The sequence below is a fragment of the Eretmochelys imbricata genome, chromosome 1, assembly GCF_965152235.1.
Source record: "Eretmochelys imbricata isolate rEreImb1 chromosome 1, rEreImb1.hap1, whole genome shotgun sequence".
Taxonomy (NCBI): Eukaryota; Metazoa; Chordata; order Testudines; family Cheloniidae; genus Eretmochelys; species Eretmochelys imbricata.
In genome coordinates this window covers 112,508,871-112,531,947 of record NC_135572.1, presented here as the reverse complement: position 1 = coordinate 112,531,947, position 23,077 = coordinate 112,508,871, and the positions used below count along the sequence as shown (strand labels likewise).

Below are 23,077 nucleotides of genomic sequence, written 5' to 3'. Positions count from 1 at the left end.
CTGTCTGTTGATGTATAACATGGCCATCATGTCTGTGAGAACCAAAATTATCTTGTTTGTAATGTGGGGTAGGAACACCTGACAGGCTAGGCAGACTGCCTGGAGCTCCCTGACATTGATATGGAGGAAAAGCTCTTCTTGAGACCAGAGGCCATGAGTCCTGAGGGGAGGGCTCCCCAGCTGAGGTCTGATGCATCGGATGCTAGAGACATGGACAGTTGAGGCACAAAAAAAGGGTACCCTCGCACATACCACACAGTGGTTCAGCCACCATGTCAGCGAATCGAGGACCTGAGCGGGAACAGTGAGCACCAAGTCCAGGTGAGGTCATGAGGGAGAGCATACTGCAGCCAACCAGGCTTGGAGAGGTCTGAGACGTACCCTCACGTGTTGCACTACATATGTGCATGAAGCCATGTGGCCCAGAAGACTCAGACTCTTTCATGTAGTCGTGATCAGATAAGCCTGGAGGGATCTTATCAGGGCTCTAAATTGAACAAAAGTGATCATCTGGAAGAAGGGCCCTTGCCTGCACGGAGTCGAGAACTGCACCAATTAACTCTATCCTTTGGACAGGAATAAGAGTGGATTTCTGGTCATTTACCAGAAGGCCTAGTGGCTGGAAGGTCGATTGGATGAGACGGATGTCAGCTGTAAAGATTTGAATTCTAAAAATGTTCAATGTATTTTGTCTACAAAAGGAATTCATAACAATCCTCATGTGGTTTGCCTTTCTGCCCTCATGGCAGATTGGTAGTAGCAGTCTTAATCTGGCGATTTAGCACAAACATGAAAATCACCTGTGGCCGAAAGGGTTAAAAATCAGTGTGGAACTCCATTACAGAGGGATGTCATAAAAGAGACCATGACACCTTATAAGTAAATGATGTTATTATCTATTCAGATATTTCTATTGATATTTTAGAGGAAGTGGGCCTGTGCAAACCATACAAAAACAAGCAAGCACCAATGCTTGGTATTATCAAATAATATTCCAGGCTCCCCATCAAGTTAGTACATTAAATAGTAATGGCAATGTTCTTTTTTCTATTTTGTCTCAGGTCATTAGTATGATGCTCAACCATTTTGAGAATTTATTACAGACATTTTTAATCAGTGCTGTCATTGGGACAATCCATATGTAAATTGCACCTACCTTCTTTATCTCCTCGAGCACTCCCTACAAGGAATCTGGATACTAAGGGTGTGCTGGATAAGGATAAACAAGTAGAAATGAAGACACTCTGTGTTGGTCTAATCTGTAGTAAATGTCCCCATAGTAAGCCAAAAGCAATCATCAGAAGTGTCATGTAACAAGGTCCTTGCAAAGATATCTTCCACACCTTGAGGATAACACAGTTAGATTTGTATTGTATAACCCGAGGGCTATTCTCTCATTGATGAATGTTACATTGGTTTTCAATGCAAGTGAGTAGTAAAATAGATCCATGTGATTTTGGGCTGCAGAACTATGCCATACAAGTAATAGCCCCCCCACTACACAGCTCTGCTGAGACTATGTCCAGTGTTGGGTACCTCATTAGATGTATTAGACAAACTGGAGGGAGTTCAGAGAAGAGAAATGAAAATAATTAAAGGGCTAGATGGCCTGACATGGTAATTGTTGACAAATTGAACTATACAAACACCACATAGGCAGAGGAATTATTTAGCATGATGCAAGGAGTATAACTAGGAGTAATGGGATAAAATAAAGGAAAAAAAGTTACATATCAGAAAAAACCTCCCAAATATGAGCACTACCATGCTATGGAACAGCTTTTAAGAAAAACCCCACCCCCCAAAATTATTTAAAACTAGACAGGACAAAACACTAGAAAATATATTGTAGCAGGTACAACTCAATCCAGCAATGGCAAGGTATGGATTAGTATATGGTTTAATAGGTCTTCATCTTTAAGAGCTGTAATTTATGAGTGTCTAGTGAATATAATTTACATAATTAAACTTAGATACCCATATAATTGTCCACATATCAATAAAATAGACCTCCTTTTATGAGCTCTCACTGACTTTTAACCATCAATTTAAAACAAACATAAGCCATGCAAAATGTGTCTTTTAAACTATTACTGTTATTTGTATTATTGTGCTAGTTTTAATAATTTATTTTGCAACAATATATTTTCAGTTAAAAATAATGTATCTTAACCTTGCATCATAAAACTAGCTGCAGTTTCTGACTCTCTACATTAACAAGTCAACTTTTCTTTAACATATTTGTCTCTTTTTTGCTGAAGTCTGACTGTCTCAATATATAAATTAGGTTATACTATGGTACATGTCTAATCAAGGGCCAACAGGCTCTTACAACACATTTCATCCAGTACACTTTATGTTGTAAATCCATCATATGGTGTTTAATCCATTAACTGTGCCTTGCAGAACACATGCCTGCATCACAACATTGTGATGTCTACACCGCTACAACTGGATTCAACATCACAGTGTAATATAGTTGGATTGCCCTGCAGTAAGTGTGTGTCTTAATTTCCTAGAAATCATGAACTGTTCTGGGAAAATCAAGAGGGATATTAAAATAGGCACTAGGATAACATTTTTTGCATTCTTTCTCCTCCACCTATCTCCCCCTTCACTCTCAGTATCTGTGGAAAGAACCAGAGATATTTCTCTTACTTTTAAAGATCATGGTCAAACTACATTAAGATATATTGTAGACAGGCTTTTAAATGCTGAAATATAATTGATAACTTCATCACGACCAATCAAATCCTGAAATACAGAAATTTTATACAAAAATACCTTTCTCAGCCTTTCAGGGGAAAACTCCAGACCAACTAGAAACAAGGTGAAGAACACACCAAACTCTCCTAATGTCTCCACTTGTACAATAGACTGCAAAATAAGAATATAAAATGTTCAGTGTACTAGTCTGCTTACGAGAATATAATCACATCTACATTACTATTTTAGCTATGCAGTGCTATGGGACATAGGATGGTACATGTACAAATTTCTAGACAGGCAGTACCCAAACTGTGGTCTGTGGAGCACTTACTGGTAGTCATATGGTGCTGGCTCTCTTTGTTCACAACTATTTTTGAAGGTGGCCAGGCTCTCTTTTACAAAGATGACTTACAAACAAGAAGGAACCTGCCTACCTGCCTCTTTTTAGGGGCTGTTGCTACATAAGGAGTGGTGAAAACAGAACAAGAGCTGCCTTCAGGAACTGGCACCACCAATCACCAATAGGAGACAAATGTCCCAAAGAGTGGAAAAAAATAATGAAGCAGCGGGGCAACATTTCCAGAGGAGAAGGAAACCAACCAGCAGGGAAGTAGGTGCAGGACAAAGACAAGGGGACCAGGTGGCAGAGAAGCATATACAGGTGCAGCAAGGGGAGAGAATAATAGAACAGATTAAATGAAGAGCAAAAGTAGGTATTCGTTTTTTTCACAAGTGACTGAACACTTCACATTAGACAGCTAAAAATACATAAATACTTCCTTGCAGCAACTACAGCAGTTACTTTGAAAAGTGATATTGGCATGTTATGTGACTGGAAACAAAAGGGTGATGGCCTGTGCAATCGCACAGAGGTGGTGTTCTGCAAGACAACCTCTCTATTAACATGTGGTGCACACTATGAAAATTATAACGAACCCCTGATCTGTTCTAAAACATCTTTATCACTAAACAGTCAAATTTTTAAAGCATGTGTCTACTGTAAGTACACAGACTTTTTTGTAATTACATATTCATTAACTACCTTCTCTCCAATTTTTAATCCCTCACTTATTGGGCAAATCTCTCTCTTGGAAACTAAAGCTTTGCGTGCTTACTCTGCAAGTGGACTTTTGCTAAGATTGGCTGAAATGAGTTTTGCCATTTTTGTTTGTATTCTTCTAGGAATGCATGAAGGAAGTTGAAAATTTGAGTTTAAGAGAAGTTTATTCTTCCTCCAACAGATTATTTTATCGATGTTTTAAGTCCCACCAAACTAATCTTCTGTTCTCCACTATTGCTACAATAGTCCCTAAACTCCCTCCCCTGCTTCGTCCTCACAGTTTACAGATTACCCGTGACAGATGAAGCAAGATGGAGATAACTAGAGAGTCAGTGACAAATCTTATGTTGAGTCAGATTACAAAATACATTTTTTTTTTTAAAGATTTTATTCTGTGACTATGCAGAAAGCAAAGAAAGTTTTCAAAGCACTCAAGTTTGCAGAGGCCAATGCTGAGCATTGCTGAAAATCCCACCCATAACATTATCATCCTTCAGTATTTGACAGTGATTATAAATAAATGCACTAATATAATTTTGTAAGAACCTGACAAGTGCATGACTAACTGCATTAAAATTAATGTAAAGGTGAAGAGACCAGTGCCATTATTTAGTGGAAACATTGTGTTCTGAAAATGTAAATGGTCACTGAAGTCAGTGGGAGCAGAGTTAAGCCAATGCCAAGTACTTTTGAAAATACCATCTATAAGTTTATTTTCAGCTGTAAAGATTTGAATTCTAAAAATGTTCAATGTATTTTGTCTACAAAAGGAATTCATAACAATCCTCATGTGGTTTGCATTAAATACTTCTTCAGTGTTTGTAAAGCACTTTGAGATCTTTTGATTACAGTTCCATAGATCAATTTTTACTCATCTAATTTCCCATTTTATAGCAGGGGAGACAGGCCTAGAACTCCTGTTTACACAGACAAGAATTTCACAGTGTTTATTTCTCTTGTGTTTTTGGCAATAATTCTGACAGAATTAAATTTAAAATTAGAGATTCTAAAAGGGCTGAACTTGGTAAATTTGTAAATAAATGCCTATTAATTGCACTTACTGAATATGGATTGATGTCTCCTGAGCTAAATGTACACGAAGCCAAAGGTAGTCCTAAATCACACCTCAGGGGACACATGTCTCTGATGTCTTCATAAGGGAGGGAGCCTCTGCCTAGGTACTATATTGCTTTGCAGTGTTGAATATTTTCTCGACCTATTATTCATTCCAATAGACTGAAGTTGGTGCTCTTCTCTCTGCTATTCAGAAGCCCTGTGGTTGTATCTCTGTGATCACTCTGCCACCTCTTTGCCTTTCATTGCAGGGAGAAAATGACACAGTGACAGCAAAGTGGAGAAGACAGATGCCTCTCTTCCCATAGCAACAGCATCACCACCTAATACTTCTCAACAGTTAGAAGATTCAAAGCAAGAGAGGTAGATAGAAAACGGGATAAAGAACACCATTGATTATGGGGAAGTGAGAGATGTTCTCTGTACCTCTCCAGACTAGAATCCGGCCTGCCTCTCCCTTCCTCCTACAGGCCGCATCCTTCTAAAACTCAGAGGCGATAGTGTGAAACAATTCTTAGGTTAGTGAATTTTATTTATTTACTCATGAGAAACATGACAGATCATAGGAGAAGACTTGAAGAGCTCTTTGTAAGCTCAAAAGCTTGTCTCTCTCACCAACAGAAGCTGGTCCAATAAAATATATTACCTCACCCATCCTGTCTTTTTAATATCCTGGAACCAACATGGCTACAACAACACAGCACAGATCACAGCAGAGCCCCTGAGTAGGAGCAACTATAATACAGAAAAGTAGGGTTTTATTCCAACTCCACAGGAAAACAATTTCTCACTGTAATTAGCCTAGAGAAAACTCACTTGCTTTCATTTAAAAAAAGTAAGTTTTTACCCTTCCTGGGGCTGGAGAAAAACTTGAAAACATGAATGAATGCTAAAGGATCTGAAATCAGAAGGCAAATAAAAAGAACACCAGACGTAGTCTCCTTAAAATCCTACGATTTTCTGGGGCCTGTCTCATGATTTTCAAACAATGGAAGTTGGCAATACTGTAAATCTTTAAAAAAATTATTAAAGCAACCCTAAAAATGAAGACAGGTATTAAAAAAAAAGTCATTCTCTTACCTTAATGCTGTTTAACCCTGATGGTCCCAAGAGTACTCCACAGATGATGTACCCAAACATGGTTGGCAATCCTATCATTGTGCACAACCAGCCACACGGCAAAGATAACATTCCTATGGTCACAATATCCTAGTGTATAAAATTGATTAATATATTAATATAAAAGTCATGAGGAAGTTGTGGTGAAATTAAGGGCTATTTCCAACCCTTAGAGTTTAGTGGCAATGTAAAAATAAATTTAGACAATATCTTCCATCTGCAGAGTTCAAAGAACGTTACAGATATGAATGAACTGAGCCTCAAAACTCTTATGTGGTATGCATCACTACTGCCACTTACAGATTAAGAAACTGAGGAACAGAGTTGTGTTTTTGTAAATGTAATATACCTTGCCTGTTTTTGCAGCTGAGAGGATTAAAAAAGTAATTTTTTTAACCTGTAATTGATGTTTCTGTATATTAGACACACAGCTCTGGAAAGCTGCTCTCAGCACAAAAGTCAGACAAAAAGATCTGACACAGATCAGACAGTGATATTATGCCAAAAGTTTTGGCTCTGAGGACTTTGAATCCTGCCATGTCTCTCTTGACCTTCCCAAATGAAGCTTCCATAAGAGAGAAATACAAGGAAATATTAAAGGAAGAGCTAAATCCATAATATTAAAAAGTATCAGCCAGAAGTAGCTCATATTCCCAAATGAAAAACAAACCAACTGTCGCAAAAAAATTCAAAATGAACAACAAGAATGCTAATGAACCACGTATATCAAAGCATTAATATCTGTAATACTAATGAGAGACCTTCCAAACTGGTGTATCCAAAATACAGAAACATCATTTACATATAAACATTCTAATTTCTGGATTCATCAGTCTGGAATTAGTCCCTTACAGAAGAGAATGGCGGGGGTGCATGCAGCAAAGTCTTTAGATAACTGATCTCAAAACTGGCCAAAAATGTGGCAAAAACATGGCCAAAAATGTCTCAGTAGTTACATAAAGTGTTGGTCTGGTGAAAAAGTATAAACTACAGGTTTGCATCTCTAATTCTATCCAGATCTATCCCCTCTCACATCCCAAAAAGGAGGCGGCCCCAGGCTTTCATACTACAAGCTCAAAATCAGATAACCTTTGCATTTTTCTTTGCCCATTTCTTTCTTCTAATATTTTAGCTAGAGAAAAACAAAGGAAGTGTTATGTCTCCTACCGGAAAGTGAATAGACAGAACAGAGTTTCGTACTTCTTGCAAAAGATTCTGCACCACCACCACCACCGATTCATTGGAACTGCAAACTGATCTGAAGATTGAGGGTCCTGGAACAAGAGGATGCTCTATGACCCTTTTAGGCAATGGTTCACAGTCCTGATGAAGGGGAAATGACTCACTACGAGGGAGGAAACACAAGAAATGTGTGTTTGGGAGAGACAGGGCAAGACCAAGAATCCTTTACACCAAAACATCTGGTACATGTTGACTGGTGCTTCTGCTAGAAGCTCACATGATGAGAACAACCGATACAAGTTTTCCAGACTGGTGGTATCAGATTGCAGAATTTTTTTTATTTTAAACTCCAGTCTTAGTATGTACAGTTCAAAGGGCTGAAAGAAGACGAGTGCTTTTGCCTTGTCTGAAGAAATTTGTTTTAAAAATGTTTAAAAGATTTGTTTTTTAAAAGTTAAGGGCTGATAATAGTGTTCTGAACATGTAAAATACATTCTTTTCCTTATCTTCAGGAAGATCAAGGTAAGTGCAACACTAAGTTTTTGATAAGGGAACAAGGGTGGAATTTGAGAACTTTTCCATCTACTAGATCAAGATAGACAATACTCTAAATAAATGTATAACAATTTACCTTTATGAAATGGCGATCAGCACGAGGGATGGTTGAATCCCTGGGCTTGGTAAGTATATACTGATTGTTTTGGGAATCAATAAGCATGCTAAGACCTAAGTCATCTTCCACTTCTCTTTTTGAAATATTTCTCTTGGAGTCTGCTTCATCTTCTTCCACCCTTAAAACTGCTTCAAAGTTGACACCTCTCACCTGGCAGAAAGCAAGCATTTCTCAGTAGAAAAGTAGATATTCAAGTCTCAGACTGATATTTTTACACAATCTGCTTTTTATAACAAACGTATAAACAAGTTCAAATACTGATTAGATATTGAGGGTTTGTTACTATAAAGTTAACACAATTAGGAATTTAGGGAATGAAGACACTGATGGGGACAGGCATGGATGGCACTAGAGTGATGTCAGTGTTGGAAGGGAGGCAGTATGGCCTAGTGTATAATACACCAGACTGGAATTCAGGAGATAGGGTTCTATTCCTGGCTCTGCCATTGATCTGCTGAGTGACCTTGGGCAAGTAACTTCACCTCCCTGTACCTCAGTTTCCCCGTATGTAAAATGGGTCTTTCCAAAGCGCTTTGAGATTTACAGATGAAAGGCGCTATATAAACGCTAGGTGTTATTAATTAACAATGAGTGTTGAAGACTCTGAACATCTAATGGGCCAATATGAACACTTCTGGAGTCTGTCTCCTAAAAGGAGTATTTATTGTATGTGGATTGCACATGACAAGTCCTGTTTGCCTGTTTTATGTGCGATTGCTATTATCTTGCATAGGAGGCTTAATAGAATTATTTTCCTTTCCTTTTTATAAGAACATAAAAATGGCCATACTGGGTCAGACCACAAGTCCATATAGCCCAGTATCCTGTCTTCCAACAGTGACCAATGCCAGATGCTCCAGAGGGAATGAACAGAACATTCATCAAGTAATCCATCCCCTGTCGCCCATTCCCAGCTTCTGGCAAACAGAGGCTAGGGATACCATCCCTATTGTGTTATCCTAGTTGGCTATATTTTTGATGAAAACTTATGTTTAGATTACTGATTCTCTGTTAATAGTGCTCTTTTCCTTACAAAAGTCTGGTTTGTAGCCCAGTTTTGGTATAGTTACATGTTTTGCTTTGGTTCAAGAAAAATTACAAGAAAATACTGAATGCTTCTTGCTAAACTGAAGTGGGAACTTGAGAAGGCCTCTGACTGATACTTTATTCCTTCTCCCCCACCAGCAGGAGCAGAGGGAGGAAGAGAGAAAAGAAATACATTGGAGAAAAAGGAACCATTCAACCTCTTGCCAATTAGCAGGAAATGCAGCATGAAAGGGGTCTGCAGACACACCTGGCCTCCTTCCACACAGCCTGACGCCATTAGGCTGTACCACTACTAGCAGGGGTAACAGAACACAGTGCTATTGCCAACTACTCCCCGGTCACTGGTGCTCCTGCTAACCATGACCCCCATCTACAAGGATGGGCCAGCTTAGAGTAGAAAAAAACATAACAGCTAGTTGTTTCCCAGCAGGAGGCCACCACAAAAGGGGCCTAGAGAGGCCCTGGCTCCCTCCTAAAGGACAACTTCCTGTCCCCCGTAACACAACTCATGAACTGCACAGACCTTGCACCAGGTACTGCAAGCCAACAAAAACCTTTCCCACCAAAACTTCCAAGAGTAGAAGCCAAGGCCAAAGAGCTGCGACCTTATGTTCAGATAACAGGACTGACTGGAGAGGCTCTAAGGAAGGCTGATGGAGAAGGCATGGAGAAATGGATGTGTTCCTTACTCCAACACACGCACAAGGTTAACCTGGGGATTGTTTCTTTCCCCGAGTCTCCGACACCCACAGAGCCATTGCAATTAGTCCAAGATACTGAAAGCAGATGAAGTCCATGGAAAAAAGCCACTGCAAATGCAACAGAGGTGTTTCATGCCCTTACCTTGTACACTATTCCTTTTTTCAGACTGTGAAACCTAATTTCAAGGGTTCTCCTTCTCCCATTATATTCTCAACAAAAAAGGAGGAAGAAAAAAAAATCAGAAATAAAAATGGAGGCTAATTTTAACAGGGTGAGCCTGTATTTTGAGAGCCTAGACACTCCAAATATCATTGGGCTAGAGGACCCTGAACGGTTATGTCAACATCACGATGTGCAAGTCTGTTCCACAACATAATAGTTAAAAGTGGCAATCATATTTAAGACTTCCAGACCATAAGAGACAAAAAACACACTAGTGATATGGGAGATGACAGAGTACCTGATTCCTGGCAAGCAGTCATAATAGCTCTAAACAAACAATTTCTTCTGTGGGAATCAAGGGACAGGAAAGATATGTAATAAGGTCAAATATTTTAAAGTTGTCACTAAAATTACCACCACTATTTATTATATCTGACATAAAAGTAGCATCAATGCAATGCTTAGTTCGATCTAAAAATGAAAGTATATGAATTAAAAAGCAGAACGATTTCTACAATGTCACTTACTGATTTGTTGTCATCAAAGGCATGTTCTTCTATTTCCTCTTCCAGCCTATCGGCCGCTTTCCTAACATCTTCAAGAATTTCATCTAGCATGGACAGGCTTTTATTTTGATGCTGCATGTTCTTAAGGGCTTCAACCTGATGTTTTTCTGCTGCTAAAAGTTCAACATATTCTGTTTCCTCCTGTTGGATTTTACAGCAAATACGAATGAAGTTTTTATTTGATCTTTGAACAGGACAACATTCCACCTTATTAACATTTATTTATACTATTTTTGAAACAAACCATTTTACAAGAATTAGAACTTCATAGCAAATTTTATGAAAATAATTCTACTGAGACTTTACAGTTATTTTTCTACCTTTTATTTATTACTTGAGAAAACTCATCTTACAGGTGGATTCCTCTGTTCTTTTATAACATTTAAAAGCAGTTGGAAAGCTGAGGACCAGGAAATATCACAGAGGGGACACCCTAATATATCTTCTAGAGAGTTTCTTAATTCCAAAGCCAAGTACAATTGAAAAATATATATTTTAGCAAGGAAATTAGAGCATAGTGAACTAAAAAGTATGACTTCACTAGCTATTACCAAGCAAACAAATATAATGGAAAATATGCTCAAAGTTTTATAAACCTCTATATAAAATCAGGAATTTTTTTTTTTTTTTTTAAAAAGGCCACAATTGTGCAACCATAAACAGAAAAAACCATGAACATGTCAAGTGAACTCAGAAAAGGGAAGGTGAGATTTATAAGCATGCTTTCCAACAACAGAAATTAGCAGGTAAGAAAATATTTCTCTTTTTCAAAGATGCATCCGCTAACCCTTACAAATGGGATGTAGATAATCAGAAAAAGTGTTTACACTGAGAAAAAGCATTCTAAATAGAGAACAAGATGAAACAAAAAGGTAAGCCTGTGATTGGTTTGGCTGTGACCTAGAGATCGCTCTGGTAAATAAAGCTTCAGATACCAGAGATCCAATTCATAGCACGTGGAAAAAGTAGAGATCAACAATCAAGTAGCTTTGTTGCATAAAATGGTTGAGGTTCCTGCTCACTCTGTATAAAAAGACACTGCTGCATTATATGTCCTGATGTCAGAAGGCAATTAAATGCCTGATTTCTTGTGCACCTTTCCAATTCAATGTCTTATGCTTTTAGTCTGAAGTGTTTTGGTCCCTGCACTTCAGATGTAAGGAAGAACAAAGTGCTGACATCTGGTGATTCAGTACATTACAAATATACTGTTATGGCTTCACTATCAAATTTTAGCTGTTTCTCCTCCTCTGGAATTTCAGGTGCAGAAAGATTTCAGAGAAGCAGCCGTGTTAGTCTGTATTCGCAAAAAGAAAAGGAGTACTTGTGGCACCTTAGAGACTAACCAATTTATTTGAGCATAAGCTTTCGTGAGCTATAGCTCAAGTGAGCTGTAGCTCACGAAAGCTTATGCTTAAATAAATTGGTTAGTCCCTAAGGTGCCACAAGTACTTCTTTTCTAGGTGCAGAAAGGATAGCAGAACAATGGAAGGTGCAATATTATCTACTGACAATGTACCAGCTCAAATAGGCTACTGGTCAAGGTTACAACTACTAAGATTGCAACCTTTAATAGAGAAGTAGTAAGTAGTTACTGAAGCAAGAGATTCATAGGATGCTCTGTCAACAGGGTGGAGTGATTTAAATCAAGGCTATTTAAATCATGATTTAAACCACCAACTGGAAAGCCTTGAATTAAATAATTGATTTTAAATCAACTTTTCTATTTGTACTTGTTCTTTTCTAAAGAAAGGTGCATTCTCATTGGCTGACATAACCATTAAAACACCTTAATTTACAACTAGAGTCTTTGTACCAAATCTAGTGCATCTTTTTGCTACCTAGGAGGGTACGTTATAACTATATCTGTTTTATTTAAGCAATTACATAATAAGAATATGAAAATATTAAGCTAACTGTACATTTTAGTATGTTAGAAAATGGTGAATGATATATTGCTTATTAACTAATTAACTTTCTCATGATTTGTGTCAAGGTGCCTTAGGATCATAGAATATCAGGGTTGGAAGGGACCTCAGGAGGTCATCTAGTCCAACCCCCTGCTCAAAAGCAGGACCAATCCCCAATTAAATCATCCCAGCCAGGGCTTTGTCAAGCCTGACCTTAAAAACTTCTAAGGAAGGAGATTCCACCACCTCCCTAGGCAACGCATTCCAGTGTTTCACCACCCTCCTAGTGAAAAAGTTTTTCCTAATATCCAACCTAAACCTCCCCCACTGCAACTTGAGACCATTACTCCTTGTCCTGTCCTCTTCCACCACTGAGAATAGTCTAGAACCATCCTCTCTGGAATCACCTCTCAGGTAGCTGAAAGCAGCTATCAAATCCCACCTCATTCTTCTCTTCTGCAGACTAAACAATCCCAGTTCCCTCAGCCTCTCCTCATAAGTCATGTGTTCCAGACCCCTAATCATTTTTGTTGCCCTTCGCTGGACTCTTTCCAATTTATCCACATCCTTCTTGTAGTGTGGGGCCCAAAACTGGACACAATACTCCAGATGAGCCTCACCAATGTAAGGATGGTAACTGGAATTTAATTAAAAACACAAAACCGTATATCCAATTTATTTTTATTAAACAAAACAACTTTAAATGTTTTGGATAAATCTCTTATCACAACATGCATCACATTTACAACTAAATGATTTATTAAAACAGCAGGATTAACAATAGCCAGTGAATTAATATTTCAAGTCAGCCTTGGGAAAAATTTCAAATATGCCTAAGTGAAAATGACTGAAGCTTAAGTTCCTACTCACCTAAGTCTATTCAAAATGAGAGTCTCCTAAAATTACTTAGGCTGACCTATTGTTCCAGATTTATAAAGCTTGACTTCAAACGCTAGATGTTTTCCCCGATTCTTCATATAGAAAAGCAGCCTTTAACTCAATGTTTTTGATAAAGGCTCATGGAACCAGCATATTTATTTTAAAATTAATGTTTTAAAACATTTTAATAAGTTTAGGCCTTAACATATTTTGTATTAAGTTTTCTTTTTAAAAATAAACCTGTTTAAAATGAAATCTGAATTTATTACAATTTAAATAAAATTAAAAAAAAATCTGATTTTTTCCAAAAGAATTGTTGATTTTAAATCCACTCTCTCAGTCAGAGCACAAAACATTACCATGAGTTTCTTTGGAATAGGGAAGAGAATGAAGGTGGTAGAGAGAAACATTTTTAAAAGACTGTGATGCATTAACTTAGTGAGAGCATGTAAGAATTTGGAAAATAGAATGTGATGCCAGGCTTCTGCTTTTGTTTGGATCCAAAACACTAGTAACAGCCACTATCTGGACCTTAATGGATCTAACACCAAGCATAAAAAATTGTATTGCATGTAGCAGAAGACATGAGCAGTTCTTTCTTTTATAAATGACATTGTTCTCCCTTTACACAGAGAACAAGTCCATCCCATTTAGTGACAAATCATGAATAGCTTCTTTGATGTTAATGTTGTGACAACAATCTGTTCAGAACAACCCTGTCACTTCAGATTACCCCTTTAAAACTCTTTCCAGTCACAGACTCCAGGTTGTGACGAAAACCCTGGCCTTGGTGTACAGATTTGTTTATTGTCATGTTTAGAATTGCCAGAACCCACAGTCTCACTGGCACGATGAAAATTACCCTTTGCCAGACAGATCTTTGACAATGTTCCTAGAATAAGTGGTGTTGGGGGAAAAATTAACAGCAAATGTGGCCAGGCCAAATGTCAATAGCTTTAGCTTTTCTATCTAGTCCTCTGTTAAAGACTATTAGCACTTTCATACTTTTCTGGGAGGCTGTATACTTCCCAACCCTTTATAGCTCTCTGCTCACTGTTTGAAGGGTAAAAACGTCTCCCAGCAGCTCTGGATCTGATGCACAGACACTCTCCTTGGACTGTGAGAGAAATATAGGATGCCTTTAGAATCCTGATGGTTTTTCCTTACAAGAGGAGCAATTCATGCCAGCTCCTCCCCTAGGTCAGGACTGTGACAGGTTCGGCCACAGAGACCCCCTTGGGACTGTTACCTGATGCGTTGAGACTACCGCTGAGCCCTTTTTCCCTGCCAGCTTTGGACTTCAGAACCCTGCCTTGTTGAGCCAGACACACTAGCCTGCTGCAAACACAGACTCAGGTCTGAACCATGTCCCCCAAAGCTGTAAACTTAACTGAGAATGGCTTAGCAAGTGTTCCTGTCTCTAGCACCCAGACACCCAGCTCCCAATGGGATCCAAACCCCAGATAAATCCGTTTTAAACTGTATAAAGCTTACACAGGGTAAACTCATAAATTGTCCGCCCTCTATAACACTGATAGAGAGCTATGCACAGCTGTTTGCTCCCCCAGATATTAGTCACTAACTCTGGTTCAATAATAAGCAAAAAAGTGATTTTATTAAATATAAAAGTAGGATTTAAGTGGTTCCAAGTAATAACACACAGAACAAAGTAAGTTACCAAACAAAATAAAACAAAACCACGCAAGTCTTAGCCTAATACATTAAGAAACTGATTACAGATAAAATCTCACCCTCAGAGATGTTCCAGTAAGCTTCTTTCACAGACTGGACTCCTTCCTAGTCTGGGCCCAATCCTATTTCCTGGTACAGTTCTTATTTGCTCCAGCTCAGGTGGTAACTAGGGGATTTCTCATGACTCGAATCCCCTTTGTTCTGTTCCACCCCCTTTTATAGCTTTGGCACAAGGTGGGAATCCTTTGTCTCTCTGTGCGTTCCCTCCCCTCCTTATAAATGGAAAAGCACCAGGTTAAAGATGGAGTCCAGTACCAGGTGACATGGTCACATGTCCTGCGAGCCCTGGCTCCTTTCCTCCAGGACTGGCCTGCATGTGTGCAGTGGAGGCTTGCAAGTAAACAGAGCCATTTACCACCAATTATCCTTCTTGATGGGAGCCATCAAGATTCCAAGCCACCATTAATGGCCCACACTTTGCATAGTTACAATTGGAGTTCAGAGTAACACTTTATATTTCTAGCTTCAGATACAAGAATGATACATTCATACGAACAGGATGAACACGCTCAGTAGATGATGAGCTTTGTAATGATTCTTTACAAGAGACCTTTTGCATAAAGCATATTCCATTTACATTATATTTACACTCAAGCATATTTCTATAAACATATGGAGTGCAACATCACAAGGACAAACTGTAGAAAAAACAAGTTAGAGATCAACTGTGGTAAAGTAAATAAGGCTATAAACTGAAAACAGATTAGCTACATCTGAACAGTAACACAAAAGATCTCTGATCACTTGAAGGACAGTTGGAGGCAGAACTTCTGTAATATTTATCCAGAGAGTCCTTTACTATTCCACCCTTGCCAGAGCTTTGCAAATGCCCCAATCCTACAATGGAGTAGAAGGAGCCATCTGCAAGGAATGGCAGGTGGGTCCATGAAAACAGGGCTGGCCCACACCATTTTGGCACCTCAGGCGGGGAGCTCAAATGACGCCCCCATGACTTGACTTGCTTGGGCCAAAACTTTGAAACGTCTCAATTCTGCCTTCTTCCTGTTCCACTCCTCTCATGGTACTGCTCTGCTACCTATCCCAATAAAGGAGAACAACTTAAAATGCCTTGTTCAAAAATTAAGTAACACTTAACTTTCAAACGCCTGAACAGTAAACGTAACTTTTCTTGTCTGCATACTAAACACTGGCATTTTTATCTGTTTGAATAATCAAAGTGGTCCTTTCCATGCCTTCTTGCTTGCAAAGATTTGAACTGCTTCCTGAAGGTCCCCAGTCTGGGCCAGCTCATGATCCATGGAGATGGTTGCAAGGCCAGCCAGCCTCTCCTGTGTCATTATGGAGCGTAGATGTGTTTTGATTAACTTCATCTTGGAGAAGCTGCGTTCTCCACTGGCAATTGTTACAAGAAATGTTAGAATTATGCGCAGAGCGACAAAAGCATTTGGAAAGAGGGTGGTCATCTTCTTTGTGCACATATATTCCAGAAAAGCCTTTGGAGTTGATCCTGCTGAAATGTATCTTGAAAGGGCTTTCAGTTCATCACCTAAATCACTCGCATCAACATCGCGCATGTCATCATGTGTCAACGCTGTCTCTAGTGCCCTGCTGATATAGTACCTTGCTGGTGTAGGTCTTCTTCAGGTATAGCGAGGAGTTTTGGAATATCATACAACATCCCAAATACACTACTGTGTTCCTTGAGCTGCATGAAATGTTGTGCCTTACAGTCAGTTGGAGAATCTAGCACCTGGTTAAAGAATTCAACTTTGAATTGTTGTTTGGAGTCTCTTATGGGATTATCTCGTGCCTCGTAATCAAAATGCCTCCTTCTTCAGTTACTCTTATATTCTTGAATGGGTAGGAAAATAGCTTCAGTGTGAAGTTCCTCTGCCAACTTCTGTGCCCTCTTCAGAACGTTTTGAAATCCCTCTTTTGACCGGTAAGACCGTAGGTATGACTTTGCTTTGCCCAGTTGTTCTGTTGCTCCAGATATATCAAGGTCAACACCTTGGATTCTCTTGCTTACAACATTTATTTCAAACAGTATGTCATGCCACAATACTAAGCTACACAGAAATCTGAAGTTATATATGTTTCTGGTGATTCTATTTCCCTTTGCCACTGTTCTCCCACAAACAGTTCCTGTCATTGCCATTATGGAGGATAATGCTAACTATGGCATCATCTATCTTCCCAATTTGGTGTTTGATAGGCTTTATCGCCTCCACTTGACTTTTCCGTCGTGTGGCACTCAGTGGTTTCAGTGTCAGAGAGGATGTTCCCAGATGTTTCTTCAAAATTTGCCATCGATGAGTTGATGCAGAGAAAAATACATAGACGCTTTGAATTACATTAAAAAATTCAGCAGCCTCACTGCAAGCTGATGCTGCATCACTGACCACCAAGTTCAAAGAATGAGAACTGCATGGGACAAAAAAAGCTCGACTGTTAAACTCTTGGATCCGTGTCTGCACTCCTCTGTTCTTTCCTCTCATGTTGGCACCATTATCGTAGCCCTGACCTCTCATGTCAGCTATCGCAATTCCCATACCTTCCAGCTTTTTAAGAAGCACATTTGTCATACCAGCTCCTGTAGTATCATCAATGTTAATAAATTCTAGGAAATGCTCTCTGACAGTCACCATTGCAGGGACATTTTCACTAGGTTCTGTTGTTGTTACAGAACGCACCATTAAAGTCATTTATTCCGTATGGCTGATGTCGGGTGTGCAGTCCAGAATAAAGTAATATCTTGCTGACTTCAGATCTGCCACAATCTTCTGTTTGACTTTTGTTGCCGGTAACTGTATGAGCTCATTTTGAATGGTTTTTCCAAGGTAGTGGTGTGTGTACATTTCTTGGGTAGGAACTCTTTTTAGATGCTCCTGGTGTACACCATCAAACTCAGCCATCAGCTCCACAATTGTAAGGAAGTGTCCATTGTTTGGCACATACAGCTGATCTGAAGTGCCACGCAGTGCTAGGTTTTGGGTAGCAAGCATTCTCACAATGGCAATGAGCCTTTTCAGAACATTTTGCCAGTAAAGAGACTCTGATGCAATCTTCTCTTGATGCTGATCATCTATGGTAGCCTTTAACCTTAGTCTCATCTCAAGCTCTTTCCACCTATGGAATGCTCTCTGGTGATTTGCTGCTTTCTCATGGCATGTCAGATTTCTAGCCAGATTTTTCCAGTCCTTTGTTCCTGTAGAACCCAATGTGGCTGGCACATTAGACTGGAAGAGTCTGCAACAAAAACAGTAGGCAGCATTTTGAGTTTTTGAGTACATAAGCCATGGCCTCTCCACTTTGTCACCATTGGGGATTTCACGCCAGTAATGTGTTGGATGGAAACTTCTATTTTCATTGTCTTTGGGGAACATGAAGTTTTTCACTTGCTGTGGTCCATGCAGTACAAGGAAGTCCCCCAGGCTACTGCTCAAGTGGGTCCACAGTCCTGAATCATCTAGACTTAAGGAACTAAACTCAGCAGCAGCTGTTTCTTGTGCCTCCACCACACTCTTCTCTGATCTACATGCAAATTCCTGAAGAAAAGTGGTTACATCCATTTGAGATGGAGATATGGATGCTGCAGTAGTTGCCAGGTCACCTGCACTCTGACTAACTGGAAGATCAGGCATTTCCTCACCACCCACTGCAGCCGGAAGGCTCACCATGAACATTTGTGTCTATGTATCTCAGGAGAGCTCCTTCCTGCTTAGATAGAAAAACTTACTTTGCTTTCTTTCTTTTTCTGAATGCTGCTCCAGAGTGATGTTTTCTTCTTTCACCATGACTGCTGTTCTGTGCCAGCTATAGTGGCTCTCACTCAGTTGAAGGGGACAAATAAGCAGGCTGGTAGCAGGGCCTGAGTAAGGGAAGATATCAGCGACTTAAGGGCCTAACTGGCTCCTACTACTTCAGTTGGCTGCCTGTTCTCCTCAGGTGGGTTCAGGGAAGCAGCAGGAAACAGGAAGCTCCCTGAGAAGCTGGTGTTAATCAGTCCAGGCACCGGGGGGGTGCTAGAGAGGTACATAAGAGGCTCCTCCTCCTCTCTCTCCCTGCAGCTCCTGCTGCTTTCTGTTATTCTCTCTCACCTTTTCTCCTTCCTCCAGCACAGCACTCCACCATCCCTGTGCATCTAGAGCAGAGAGAATACATATGCACCAGCAGTAGACAATTTTCTACACTCTGGGTCCTAGTGGTGCCCCCGAACAGTCTGGCACCTGAGGTGGCTGCCTCAGGTCACCTCATGGTAAGGCCAGCCCTGCATGAAAAGCAAGTGCTGCTTCAAAGCTGCTGCTCTGAACAGACCTAGTCAAAAGCATAGGACAGTACACACTGCATGGTGCCTCACATTGGCTAGAATGAGACACCAGACCACAAAATGGCAGAATCTGCACCAGTATTATCTGCACTTGAAAAATTTACACCACCTACTAGCCACAGGACTGAACACCTAGAGATAGATATGCAAAATGAGGATATAAGGTCTGAGGCATTTTTCTGAAGTCATATTAGGAGAGGAGCAGCCATAAGCCAAGAAGCACAAAGTCACATCCTCACATTCCTTCCAAATTAGAACGATAAAATCATAGAATGTTAGGGTTAGAAGAGACCTCAGGAGATCTAGTCCAATGCCCTGCTCAAAGCAGGACTAACACTCACTAAATCATCCCAGCCAGGGCTTTGTCAAGCTGGGCCTTAAAAACCTCTAAGGATGGAGATTCCACCACCTCCCTAGGTAACCCATTCCAGTGCTTCACCACCCTCCTAGTGAAACAGTGTTTCCAAATATCCAACCTAGACCTCCCCCACTGTAACTTGAGACCATTGCTCCTTGTTCTGTCATCTGCCACCACTGAGAACAGCTGAGCTCCATCCTCTTTGGAACCTCCCTTCAGGTAGTTGAAGGCTGCTATCAAATCATAGAATATCAGGGTTGGAAGGGACCTCAGGAGGTCATCTAGTCCAACCCCCTGCTCAAAGCAGGACCAATCCCCAATTAAATCATCCCAGCCAGGGCTTTGTCAAGCCTGACCTTAAAAACTTCTAAGGAAGGAGATTCTACCACCTCCCTAGGTAACGCATTCCAATGTTTCACCACGCTCCTAGTGAAAAAGTTTTTCCTAATATCCAACCTAAACCTCCCCCACTGCAACTTGAGACCATTACTCCTTGTCCTGTCCTCTTCCACCACTGAGAATAGTCTAGAACCATCCTCTCTGGAACCACCTCTCAGGTAGTTGAAAGCAGCTATCAAATCCCCCCTCATTCTTCTCTTCTGCAGACTAAACAATCCCAGTTCCCTCAGCCTCTCCTCATAAGTCATGTGTTCCAGACCCCTAATCATTTTTGTTGCCCTTCGCTGGACTCTCTCCAATTTATCCACATCCCTTCTGTAGTGGGGGACCAAAACTGGACACAATACTCCAGGTGTGGCCTCACCAGTGCCAAATAGAGAAGAATAATCACTTCCCTTAATCTGCTGGCAATGCTCCTACTAATACAGCCCAATATACCGTTGGCCTTCTTGGCAATGAGGGCACACTGCTGACTCATATCCAGCTTCTCGTACACTGTAATCCCCAGGTCCTTTTCTGCAGAACTGCTGCTTAGCCAGTTGGTCCCCAACCTGTAGCGGTGCATGGGATTCTTTCTTCCTAAATGCAGGACTCTGCATTTGTCCTTGTTGAACCTCATCAGATTTCTTTTGGCCCTATCCTCCAATTTGTCTAGATCACTCTGGACCCTATCCCTACCCTCCAGTGTATCTACCTCTCCCGCAAGCTTGGTGTCATCTGCGAACTTGCTGAAGGTGCAATTAATCCCATCATCCAGATCATTGATAAAGATGTTGAACAAAACTGGCCCCAGGACCGACCCCTGGGGCATTCTGCTTGATACCAGCTGCCAACTAGACATTGAGCCATTGAGCACTACCCATTGAGCCTGACAATCTAGCCAGCTTTCTATCCACCTTATAGTCCATTCATCCAATCCATAATTCCTAACTTGCTAGCAAGAATACTGTGGGAGACCATATCAAAAGCTTTGCTAAAGTCAAGATATCTCTCATCCACCGCTTCCCCATATCCACAGAGCCAGTCATCTCATCATAGAAGGCAATCAGGTTAGTCAGGCATGATTTGCCTGTGGTGAATCCATGTTTACTATTCCTGATCACCTTCCTCTCCTCCAAGTGCTTCAAAATGGATTCCTTGAGGACCTGCTCCATGATTCTGGTGCGGACTGAAGTGAGGCTGACCAGTCTGTAGCTTCCTGGATTCTCTTTCTTCCCTTTTTTTAAAATATGGGCACTATTTTTGCCTTTTTCCAATTGTCCAGGACCTCCGCCAATCACCATGAATTTTCAAAGATACTGGCTGATGTGATTGCAGAGCCACTTGCCAACTCCCTCAGCACCCTTGGATGCATTAGATCTGGACCCATTGAGTTGTGCACGTCCAGCTTCTCTAAATAGCCCTTAACCTGTTCTTTCACCACTGAGGGCTGCTCACCTCCTCCCCATCCTGTGTTGCCCAGTGCAGCAGACTGGGAGCTGACCTTGTCTGTGAAGACTGAGGCAAAAAAAGCATTGAGTACTTCAGCTTTTTCCACATCATCTGTCACTATGTTGCCTCCCGCATTCAGTAAGGGTCCCACACTTTCCCTGACCTTTTCCTTGTTGCTACCCGCCTGTAGAAACACTTCTTGTTACCCTTCACATGCCTTGCTAGCTGCAACTCCAATTGTGCCTTGGCCTTCCTGATTACACCCATGCATGCTCTAGCAATATTTTTATACTCCTCCCTAGTCAGCTGTGCTAATTTCCACTTCGTTTTGAGTTTAAGCTCAACGAACATTTCACTGTTAAGCCAAGCTGGTCGCCTGCCATATTTGCTATTCTTTCTGCACTTCTGGATGGTTTGTTTCTGTGCCCTCAAGAAGGCTTCTTTAAAATACAGCCAGCTCTCCTGGACTCCTTGCCCCCTCATATTAGCTTCCCAGGGTATCCTGCCCATCAGTTCCCTAAGGGAGTCTAAGCCTGCTTTTCTGAAGTCCAGGGTCCGTATTGTGCTAATCTCCTTTCTTCCTTTTGTGAGGATCCTGAACTCAACAAATCTCATGGTCACTGCTGCCTAGGTTGTCACCCACTTCTACTTCCCCTAACAGTTCTTCCCTGTTTGTAAGCAGCAAGTCAAGAGGAACACTGCCTCTAGTCGGTTGCTCCAGGACTTGTACCAGGAAGTTGTCCCCAACACTCTCCAAATACTTCCTGGATTATCAAAACAATGTAATATTGGGCTGTTAAGAAGGACCCCTCCTAATAGTACCAACAATCATCAGATAAGCAAGGAATCTCTTAAAATGTTTAAAGAAAACTTTGTTTGATAGCATTCTAATCTGGCAAAGAATCACTTAACAACAGTGGTGGGTGTGAAACCTCTACTTTATTGTTTTGCTTTTATGGTCCCCACTTCTCTATTGTTTATCTGTATGGTTTCTGTCTGGTTCTTTGATTGTTTCTGTCTGTTGCATAATTAATTTTACAAGATTTAAATAAACTGAAGTGGTGGGGTATGATTGGGTAAAGAATTATTTCACAATATGTTAGGATTGGTCAAAGAATTCTTTTGTAATATCTTAGTAAACTGATTTGTTAAGGTATAGCTAAGCAGGACTCAAGTTTCACTACATAAACAGGCTGAAGAAAGAGACCAGCTTGGAAGGAAAAAGAAAGGAAAAGGGAAGGAGGAGGAAAGACCTAAAAGAAGAAGAACTCACCCCACCCCCCACGAAGAGGCAGCCTAAAATCAGAGCTTCTAAGAATCCTTTGCACAACCACTTTGACATGCAGCAACCAGAACTGAGATGAGATGGACCTTGCCTGGCCAACAGGGAAAGTCTGCCTACATGATCAGGATTGTGCGTAAGGCTCTTTCACTGGTAAAAAGATCCTGCAAACCCATAGACAGGGCCATTCCAAGCTATTCTGGGGCCCTACACAGCTCCCCCGAACGGGGGAGGAGAAGGAGAAGACCTCCGGGGGGAAGGGGGGAGAGACTGACTGGCCCCAGGCCTCCGCTGGGGGAGGGGGCGGGGCTGGCTTAGGGGGCAGGGGGGAACCACCCCCCAGCACTCAGTGGCAGTGCGGCAGGGGCCGGGTTGCTGTACTTTCTGCCGCCAGTGAGTGTGGGCCCAGCCCTGCTGCAGTCCTCAGGGGCGGGGCTGGGGCACGGGCAGAGCAGGGGCAGGAAGAGGTGGGGCTAAGGCG

The 23,077-nt window shown here is 40.9% G+C and overlaps 1 protein-coding gene across 2 annotated transcripts in view; it reads right to left on the bottom strand.

Annotated features, from left to right (window-relative positions):
- SLC9D1 (solute carrier family 9 member D1) overlaps positions 1–23,077 on the bottom strand; it is a 69,883-nt gene that overhangs the window by 26,153 nt on the left and 20,653 nt on the right. For both annotated transcript variants that reach the window (XM_077813853.1, XM_077813862.1), the window contains exons 3-7: positions 10,256–10,435; positions 7,776–7,967; positions 5,924–6,052; positions 2,785–2,877; positions 1,157–1,343 (exon numbers count right to left, since the gene is read on the bottom strand). In XM_077813853.1, the coding sequence (XP_077669979.1) occupies positions 1,157–1,343; positions 2,785–2,877; positions 5,924–6,052; positions 7,776–7,967; positions 10,256–10,435 (781 nt within the window). The remainder of the gene's footprint in view (positions 1–1,156; positions 1,344–2,784; positions 2,878–5,923; positions 6,053–7,775; positions 7,968–10,255; positions 10,436–23,077) is intronic.